This window comes from Vigna unguiculata, chromosome 3 (assembly GCF_037176805.1).
Source record: "Vigna unguiculata cultivar grain cowpea cultivar isolate G323 ecotype 2 chromosome 3, ASM3717680v1, whole genome shotgun sequence".
Taxonomy (NCBI): Eukaryota; Viridiplantae; Streptophyta; class Magnoliopsida; order Fabales; family Fabaceae; genus Vigna; species Vigna unguiculata.
In genome coordinates, this window is record NC_140794.1 from 20,870,266 (window position 1) to 20,880,902 (window position 10,637).

The 10,637-nt window shown below is 35.9% G+C and overlaps 1 protein-coding gene across 3 annotated transcripts; it reads right to left on the bottom strand.

The window, feature by feature from the left end:
* Positions 1–219: 219 nt before the first annotated feature.
* LOC114176727 (auxin response factor 6-like) lies at positions 220–9,309 on the bottom strand. 3 transcript variants are annotated; one of them, XM_028061862.2, is made up of 14 exons: positions 8,235–9,309; positions 7,730–7,842; positions 7,155–7,253; positions 6,960–7,016; positions 6,716–6,871; positions 6,545–6,629; positions 6,266–6,356; positions 3,924–4,088; positions 3,717–3,839; positions 2,857–2,932; positions 2,573–2,720; positions 1,217–2,439; positions 889–1,079; positions 220–664 (listed from the first exon to the last, which is right to left on the bottom strand). In XM_028061862.2, the coding sequence occupies exons 1-14, from the start codon at positions 8,275–8,277 to the stop codon at positions 466–468; spliced, it is 2,769 nt and encodes a 922-aa protein (XP_027917663.1). In that variant the 5' UTR covers positions 8,278–9,309; the 3' UTR covers positions 220–465. The 3 variants fall into 3 exon arrangements, with proteins under 3 accessions (XP_027917663.1, XP_027917662.1, XP_085526965.1); XM_028061861.2 differs by having other exon boundaries at positions 1,217–2,442; XM_085670839.1 differs by having other exon boundaries at positions 3,717–4,088.
* Positions 9,310–10,637: the final 1,328 nt, after the last annotated feature.

Here is a 10,637-nt window from a genome sequence, read left to right on the forward strand (position 1 = left end):
TTTATTATCCTCCACTTAATCTACATAACTGATAAGGTTTAGCAGTGAAGTATAATATTTACCTTTACCTGTCAAGTAAACTCTTGGTCATATATACATTATACATGCTCCCAATGATCAAAGTCAAGAGTAAAAGAAAGTAACATAATTATCCTGAGATAGGGAAAGCGAGTTATCTTCACTCTTCATAGAGTTATCTTCACTCTTCATACGATGAGCTTCTAAAAGATCAAGTAATCAATATATTGTAGATAGCACATTGACAATGACAAGATGCCATATAGTTACATGTTTAGCTTATAAATGGTCCTAAGCAGCAAAAACATGAAAACAAAAACAAAAGGCTTACAAGTAGCCTATAAACTACAACTAGGAAGTACTTCCCATTCCCACCATTGACAAAGGGTGGAGAAGGAGTAATAATACAAGTGAGAGAAGAGATTCATAGTATTGACTGTCATATCATTAATAGTTTAAAGAACCCACAGTTGTTATCCCAGTGCTAATACTTCTTGGGTCCTCATGGCCTGCATAGTCATCACACATGCCACTAGAGAGCCTCTGGATTGGTACTGAGTTAAGAAGCTCTAGACCATTGTTGCCCATTTGCTGCACTTCCTGAGGGGAAAGTATCTTGATGCACCCTACACTATTTACAAATTCCCTGTTACACCAAAACATGTATGAAATTAAAGGTGTGAGAAGAGAACCTGGTCAATCGGTCATTTGCTCTATCACAAAAATTAAAGAGAAGAAATGAAATCCAGAATATACAAGCTATCACCACTAAGGATAAAAACACATGGTAAACAATGAAAATTATCTACACACATATTCTTAAGTGCCATAGGATTTCATTTGGAAAGAAAAGAAACCAAGAATACTTACGGCCATGGGCCATCACCGAGGAGAAGAACATCATTCTCTTGGTCGACGAATACAAGCTGCCAGCCTGATCTCACAGGGTCCTCCAACTCACCTTCAAGGCCAAACATGCGAGCAAGCTCACCGCGTAGCTCATGGTAGCTGGTGAATTTCGTAATATCTAATGATCTTCCGAAGGACCCCGATTTGTAAACCTGTCAAAAAAATATATATGCAAAATAAAAGTCAAGACTATTAATAGGCCACTTTTATTGTGAACCACAAAAACATAGCAAGAGAAAAATGTAAAACATTTAAATGTGAAGAAAATACAACCACAGGAAAAACTCACCTTCACAAAGGTTTTGATCGGTGGGTTTCCTTGCCCTCCATTTTCTGAGGTTTGCAGGAAGCCCGAATCACCAATATTGTGTGTCATTCCAGGATTCATTGAAGAATCAGTGCTTGGGGTGTTCAGGTAATTAGATGATTGGAAAGGTATAGTTGGTGGGCCACAGTTGCTGCTAACTCCCTTGAGGCTTGACAACCCATTATGCATTAGCAGTGATGAGGGCTCTATATTAACTCCAAACAAAAGATGATTTTGCGGATCAGTGCTTCCTTCTATAGCACACTCCCTACTAGGAAAGGGTGGCAATGTAATTGCATTTTGAGCCATGGTACTCTGTGGTTGCCCCAACTGTTCCACTTGAGGCAGAACACATTGAGATGCCCCAGAATGAAGGAGAGGATCCACTGCAACACGTTTGGAGGGTGGCCATGCAGTTGAAGGTTGAACAGGAACCCATGATGTTCTAGGAAGATTGAGAAGGTGAGATGTTTCATCCTGGGGAAATGAACCCAAAATACTATGCAGGGGAGAAACAATAGCATTAGTCACAGGGTTCCCGTTTGAATCAGAAAAACTCTGCTGATGTCCCAGTGAAGAGATAGCTTGCATGGGCGGCGATTGGGATTGAGGTGCTGAAACAAACTGAGACATTGAAGAGACAGCACTTGAAATCTGCTGATGATCAACCACTTGTTGCTGCTGCAGCTGCTGTTGTTGCTGTTGTGGTTGTTGTGATTGTTGCTGCTGTGGTTGTTGTGATTGTTGCTGTTGTTGTTGCTGCTGTAGAAGATGATGCTGATTCTGATTATTGAATGAATGCTGATGCTGCAAATGCTGCTGAAAATGTGTTATACTTTGAGCCTGAGATTGAGATGGATGTGGTATTTCTTGACTATTTGGAAACGATTGCTGAGACTGAGACTGCTGCAAGATCTGAGTCTGCACTGAGGGAGAAGTCCTATTCAGGAAGTTCTGTGGTTGCTGAAATTGAAGTAAGGAAGTAGGATGTTGTTTGGAAGGATCTGAAGTCCACATATCCTGAAGTGCAGCGGCGGCCATAGCTTGGTATACGTCTGTTTGATAATTCACCATTGAGGGATCAAGCCTTGGCTGCATCCAAGGACTAACACCAATCCCCGGAAAATTAAGAGATGGAAGACCTCTGTCTGTGTCTCGAAGCCACATTAGTGAAGAATTTAAACCAAAATCATCATCCTTCAAACCTGCTACAATCCATAGGGGAGAGTCAATCCGTTGATACATAAATGAAATTGACTTAGAAATGTAAAACTGCCTTTTAAGTTGAAAATAAATCAGGTCATCACACAGTGCACTAATATTTGGCAAGAAGCATACCATGGAATGAAGGCATTCCTGGAGGCCATGGTCTCTTGAGCCTAAGGGGGAATGGAGATGGATACATTGGAAATGTTGTTAATGGCTCAATTTCCCACAAAGACACCCGTGGTTGCCTCTCTCCTGCTGTGGATTCATCCCAGCCAACCTGCATCTCAAGAAAAAACCATTTTTAAAATCCTTCCTCAACCCCTAATGAGACAAACTGTTTTTTAAGCAAGATATTATCGATTTTTTTATAACTATATCACATAAATGAGATATCTCATAAATTCTAGACAAACCTTGACTGAGCGCCAATGGGAATTTGGCCATCGAACAGAGTCCAGGTCACTAATGCCAGTTATTGTACCCATGTATCTGCGTGAACATGTAGATATACAAATTAGTACCAACACGTATGAACACAAGTCTACAAATGGATTGACCATGTTAATGTCAATGAGAATTATTTAGCAACTTTATACATAATACAGCTTTTTGAGGGTCAAAATAATCATTCATTTGTATTCATGTTTCCACTTCATCTCATTATAACAAATTATAGACGATCATTGAAAAACACAAAACGAAGGAAAAGTGATGTCAAAGCAATTGATTTACGCCATCTCTGAATACATGAACTATATATGTATGCACTGCATTTGATTTAAGTATCAATAAAGAATCAAACTTTATAATGCCATTCACCTATATTTCATGTTATTGAAAACAAGATATGAATTCCAACTTATTTTAGAGAAAATCTTATGTACATAGCAACAGTTAGAATAAAGCTCCACATCAAGTTCTTTATTGGAATAAGAACACAATGAAAATCATTAATCTAATATTTATGACGTAAATGCATAGTCAACAGATTAATCTCTTTTATAGCTCCTAGCCTCGTAATTCAGCTCCCTAATTATGTGTACATAGGTATGAGCAACTAAAAGCACTTCAAAAGAGAAAAGCATAGTCATTGATAACAAGCCAAGTTTTTCTACAAATATAGGTTGCAGCTTATGCTTATTGAAATTTTACAAATTTAAACCATGTATGATTTTTTAAAATCATATTGCATACTAATCTACATTACCAGAATATAGAAAATAACAAAGCAAAGCAATTCATCTATCATTTCAAGTAAGTTATATAAACATACCGCCGAACACTGGATTCCTCTGTTTCAAACAGCATCCTGAAGCGCATACCGACAGAAACCCGAGTATGATATACGGCTTTAACATACTTTGCTAAAGGTATGACAAATTCTGATGGGCTAGCTCTGAATTCAAAAGAAAGAAAGAAAATTGTCAATTTAAGTAAATATATCACGACATGAAAGTCTACAAATGTATGGCAGTTGTACCGTGGGTTATAAAAGATGGTGAAACGACTATTAGTTGCAGCTGCATGAGCTGCTGCAGCAAGAAGCCCCAAGTGCATACTATCACTTGACAAGACTGATGAAGGCATCACAGGTTGAGGACGATTAGCACGCCGAATGCCAAGAAGCAATTGATTCTTTTCATTCCTGTTGAAGAAAATACACTTCAATTAGACCAATTATCAGATAATTAATAATAAAAGTAACTATGCTCAGCATAATATCATTCAAGTCTGGATTAAAAAGCAAGTAGCTAGAAAAATTTATGAAGCAACAACTCCCATAAAGCCTGAACCATCAGAATAATCAGGAAGGCCATATGTCAATGGAAACTCAATTAAGGATCCCTGGCTCGAAATAGAAACTGATCAAAATATTATAAGACATGAAACATATTATTGTTATGATATACAAAGAACAGAAATTAGTTAAGATAGCTAGAATATCATTTAGTTATTTGAGGTGTTAGTTAGATATAAGTAGGGGAAGGAGAGGAGAGAAAAGGATGTTAATTTTATAGATTGTGATTAGCTCTTTGTAAAGGGGAAACCCATCAAGGATAGAGTGCTCTCCTATTTCTTGTTCTTTTCATCCTACTCAATAAATCTTTCTTTATCTTTTCAACTCTGGGTTCCTAACAAATTGGTCTGACCTAATGGGTCTTTGAGGGAGAGCCGGTATCAAAAGATGAAGGAAGCACAAATTTTGGTCATAGGGAAGCTTCCAGCATTTTTGGGGCCAGATCCAATTGGTTGGATTGCAAGGGCTGGAAAATTCTTTGAAGTGCAATATATTCTTTCATTTGGTAAGATGCAGTGCATTCATAAACATGGATGGCATGACAACGCTTTGGTTCTATAATTGGTGTCAAGATAACACATATTCAGATTGGGAATCAATTTCCACAGCTTTGAAAAAAAGATTCAAAGATAGCTATTGTAGCCACATCTTTGAAAGATTGACTGCCATGAATCAAGTGCAAACTGAGATGGAATCTTTGAGTGAAGAAGGTGATTCACATTTGACTGACCAAGACAAAATAGCATTGAGGGAAGTGGGTCAAAATGCTTTAAAGCAGAAGCAAGTTCTTGGACAAGAAAGGTGGAACTACCCATATTTGATGGAAGTATATAGAAGGGAAACTGATTGAAAGAGTGGCATTTTTAAGTGTAATGGTAATCCATTGCAATTCTTGAATCAGAAAGCAGAAGTAAAGAAGGTTCTGTAATCAAGAACCACACCGTTTGTAGTGCATAAGAAACCAAATATGAAGTGATATTAGCAAGAGAAACAAAGATTATGATGAAGAAAGAAGTGAATGCATCAATAAAGAGAGTGAAAATTATGGGCTGTAAAGATAATTTGTTGATATCCTAATTGTGAGTCAACCAATAAGGAAGCTGAAGGTGGAGTTGCAACCAAGCATCATTTTTTTCCCAAATTCAGATTTCCATAATATGAATCAGTAACAGTTGTTGGACCAAGATTATATGCTGTACAGATAAGTTGCTTGATATCCTAATTGTGAGTAAGGAAGTTGAAGGTGGAATTGCAACGAAGAATCATTTTTTTCCAAAATTCAGATTTCCATAATATGAATCAGTAATAGTTTTTGGACCAAGATTTGATAATGAAGGTGGTTGGTGAGAACATCAATGGCATTGGAATATTGGAATTTCAACTTACTAGTTGAAATTCACCAACTTGGTAATGGAGCCAAAGCAGAAGGAAGGTTCAGAAGCTGTTATACAAAATCCAGCAAAATCCCCACCACCACCCAAGCCTCGAATTTTCTTGCAGTTGCCAGTGGTTCACCTCCTATGGCAGGAACGTATCAATGCTTTCAGGAAGGGAAATGAAGATCATGGTCATGAAGATTAGCCATCGGATTAAGTTCAATTAGGAGGACTGTGTTGCTAGGATATAAGGGAGAAGCAAAATTAATTAAGAATTATAATATTAATGAGTTGGTTAGTTGAGGTGTTAGTTAGATATAAATAGGGGAAGAAGAAGACAAGAGAAAATGATGTTAATTTCATAGATTGAGCATTAGCTCCTTGTGAAGAGGAAACCCCCTTGGAGGAGAGAGTGCTCCCTTATTTATTGTTCTTTTCATTCTATTCAATCAAAATGTTTCTTTTTCTTTCTCATTTCAATAACACACATCAATAAAAAAAATACTATATTCTTTTGAATGGCCAAATAACATAAGAATAATGTAGCTTGGTTCAGGGAGGCAAATGAGTCAACCAAACATCACTGTCAAATGCCAATTTCAACACATGATAAAAAACTTGGAAAGAGAGGAGCAATAAATTACTTACCAGATAAAAAGAACTGAATCACCAGCAACAAGTCTTTTAGCACTCACAAAGACACTCCATCCGGTTGTAAGCAGATGCCTTTTAGGCTGACCTGCAGAAGGAAAACACCAAATTCAAACATTACAAATGTAAAGAGAACATGCTTTTAGCAACAGACAAGAAACAAACAACAGAATAAGAAACATACTGAAGTAAAAATATATTAATTATTTAAAGAAAAAATCAACTTCTACATTTACAGTGAGAAAGACACTAGACATATTAGATTTTACAACCCACCTCGGAAAATATGTCTGAATTTCCATTCATTACCATGCAAATCCCTTGCAATTAACTCTTGAGCGGGAGGCTGTTGTGAAAAGTCCTGTCGGTCAAATTTACAAAGTTAAGAAATTCAGAGATTTTATGAACAAGTTAAAAGTTGTAGAGCATAATGCTATAATATTTTACCAAAGGAGGAAAAACTTTTTCAGCTGCCCTACGAGGAACAGAAAATCCACCATGAGTGCTGGTGTCACTGGCAGTCAAAATTTTGCAAAAGTAGTTTGTTGGCTGTTTACTTGGAGTGCCCAACTCTGCTGGAAGGTATGCCTCTTTCTGCTCTTGCTGAAAACTCGTCATAGTAAAATGATTGTATTAGAATATAAACATAAAACCCACACAAGAAGTTATCACTTAAGAAAGAGAATCATACAGGACTCAGAGGTTGCAAAGTCATCTGAGCATATACTTCATCAGTCTCGGTATCTGCCTGAATATAAAAGAAATGAACGAATAGTTAAAAGAAGAATAGAGTGCAGGAATCAGCATATAGAGAATTTTAAAACAAGGTAACCAATATAAACAACATTATTTTGGTAGAAAGAACAACTAAATAAATAAGCCTTACATGCATAGTTACGTTATGAAGTTGACAAATAAGCTGTGGCGGTAAGCTTGGATAATTGGGAATATGGCCATCCACCTCCCTGTTGGTAGACACAGCAACCTAAGCAGAAAAATGATGATACTGGTTATTCATGTAGCTTATGCAGAAAAAAGACATTGATTTTACAAAATGTAAAACGTCCAGGTGCTGATAGTCTAAGGGTAGTTGGAGATACTATATTTCTAATTTATAAGAGCTAATTCATTAAACTGAAACAGTTTAAGACTAAAGAATTATGCTCAAGAGTGAGTTAAGCATTAGTATACAAAAGAGTCACCATAGTGAACAACTGAAGCCAGTTTTTGTTATGAAAATGTGGAAGTAACCCAGCCCTTAGATTAGCAGCCCACAGGGTCATATAAACCAAAGAGACAAAACAAAAGAACCAATTTGAGTCACAATTTAGAAGACGAGCAACCAAAACATCATCTTCATGTGCACGGGCAGACGATTCGTTTTATTACTTTTAACATACCATAGTAACAGTAAATCTAGATAACACCCATATTCTCTGTGGATGCTATAATTCATCTCACCTGTTCACTGTGACCTTGTGGAAAATATACTACGCGGCTTCCAACAGCTGGTAAAGAAACAAGTGGACCAGCACAAGCATGCCAAAGTTCTGAATCTAGAACTCGCTTTTCTCCTGCAAAAAATAATCCCAATGTCATAAATATGGTAATTAAAGTTCATAACTGCCCCCTAAGAGCCTGAAAGGACAAAATGGATTTTGGCACGTTGTTGACAGAGCCAAGATCTCAAAATATCAAACGAAAAGAGGAAGGTGCTCAGCAAATTAAACCGAATTCTTTCTATGATCTCTTAGCTACATAAAAAAGAATATAAACTGTATCCACAAGGGGAAAATTTCCCAATCCCCTCCTCAAAAAACTGTACCACCACCATGTTAGACATAAAACTGTACTTATTGAGCACAAATTCCATAGAAACGAGGAAGACAAGTTCCCAAAATAGAAATGAAGAACACACAGAGAGAGGAAATGAAAGAAAAGCATACAACAAGATGACTACACGTACCTTCTTGAGGTGGAGAACTAAAACCTGCTGATGAATGTTTCATTTCAGTAAAGTTTCAGCAATTTCAAACCTTAGACCCAGTCCCAAAAATCAATGATCTTAAGCAAACTCTTAAGTAGACCAATTTAGCAGCAACAAAATTCCCACAACCTTCGCCCCAAACCAAACAACAATCCCTGTTTTATCTTCTTTCTTATCCCACAATACCATTCTTCTTTTACCTTTACTCCCTCACCAACCAAAACAAATTTGAATCTAAAGGAAACTCGACCACCCAAGATACAAAATTCCTTCAACCATCAAAAAGACATGCTAATAAACTCAGAAATCCCCACCTTTTCAATTCTCAACCAATACCAGTCTCACTACAAAAGGCACTTATTCTACTCCTACCCTTCATTCGCTTGCAATCCTCCTCAACCCCCAACACCCCAAGTTCCAATCTTCAACCGAACACTTCATCCTACAGAGCTTGAACTACCAAGAGCAAGTAACTCACCACTATCTTTTTTCTTTTCTTTTTATATCACCAACAAATTTGGCAACAACACGAAAAACCAAGCACAACCCAGCAACCAAACAAGCAAAGAAACTCCAAAAGCAAACAGATCTCAGCAAAAGGAGCTACAAATCCCAAAGGATACCGGATCTCAGGCAAACCCGAAAAAAAAAGGAGAAAAATGAACTCTGAATCAACACAAGCATGCACTCTACAGCAGATAGAGAACCGAAACAAACTTGCAACTGAAAACTACCACAGTTACAAGCTTAGGTACTTGCTCCTTTTTCGCGGAGGGGACAAGAAAACAGTGTGTGACACACCTCCTTTTAGAGATTAAAAAAAAAAGAAAAAAAGGGGTCGGGTTTTGTTTTTCCAAGTTAACGGAAAATGGGTAGCAGTTTCGGCGCTGGCGACTGTGGTCGTGCTACTACTGTTATTTTTCTCTTTCTATGCTTGAAAGAAAGAAGACAGAAGCGCCATTGTTTTTGGGTGTTTTTTAAGGAGGAGAAAGAGAGTGTGTTCCTGTGTCAGATGATTTATCTTTTCTAGGGAGAGAAAAAGAGAGAGGAGAACGTTTCACAGGTGATGGCATTTTGCTTTATATATATTTATTCATTATTTATTTATATCTATTCAAGTATTTATATACACATGTGAATGAGATATCACATATTTTTGGTTTTGGTCTTAAGATGAAAGAAGGAAAAAATAAATTAATGTGAAAATGCCATCAGTATTACCTTTAGTGTTTTTTTTCTACAGCTGCCCTCGTGCCATTATTTTCCCTTTTTTGATGTGAAAATGACGGTTAATAATTTCTACAATTAATAACTTTGAAGGGCAAATATGTAATTCAATTCTCTAATGTTTCCAATATAATAATTATAAAAGTTAACCATAACAGGTAAATTTCAAGACTTTTTACCATTTCAGAAACCTAAATAAATATTCCATCCTTTTAAAAACTACGCGAACCTAACTTACATTTTTAGTGATTAAAATATATATTTTAACTTTTTAAAACTGAATTAACAGTCTAAGCATTTAAACTACAAATTAGTCATTTATCTTTACTTTTAATACAGAAGAAACTATTATTGCTGCAAAACTTAACTAACCCATTAATTTCTCATGTCAAAACTTTTAAGTGTGTTTACATCATTTACTTGGTTAAACACATTACTCATATTAAGCAATTGATATTAGTTATATGAATATTATTTATATGATCACATTGATATTTGATATTAATATTAATTATGAAGAAAGAAAAAAAGCAGGGTTAATTTAAAATAGTATTTTGACAATTTTCTCTAATAATATAAGATAATAATTTTTAAATAATTTTAGTTTAAAATATAAAAAAGAAATAGAAAATTATTTAGAAAATTTTATTTAAAATTGTTAAAAATTTATTTTTCGATAATTTAACATGCGTGGAGGTAGGATAAGGAGTAGTTGCATTAGTATGATGAGGATTTTGGAGCATCATTGGAAGGCAAGTTGTTGCATAAGCACTCATGCAAAGGTGGAATATGGCAGATTGTAGATGTATGCAGTGATTTTAATTTTCTTAATACAATTATCTGCTCCAACTCTGAGACTCAATCTGAACTCTCCATGCCCAATAGGCACTAGCTAATAGGCAACAAAGTCAAAAAGTGTCAAACCCTTTATGTTACACGAAAATCATCATTTCTCCAACATCATGCAACATATGATGGTAAAAACTGAAAAAATAAATAAAAATACAGCAATCTATTATCATGTTAGTTTTTTTGTTTCTTTTCTTGTAAACTGTTGTGTTGATTTAGTAGGAAGAGATATTGGTTTTTTTTTAACAGAGTGGGGTAAGTATATATTAATATTTTCGAACAATTTTTTAAGTGGAGTAACTAAAT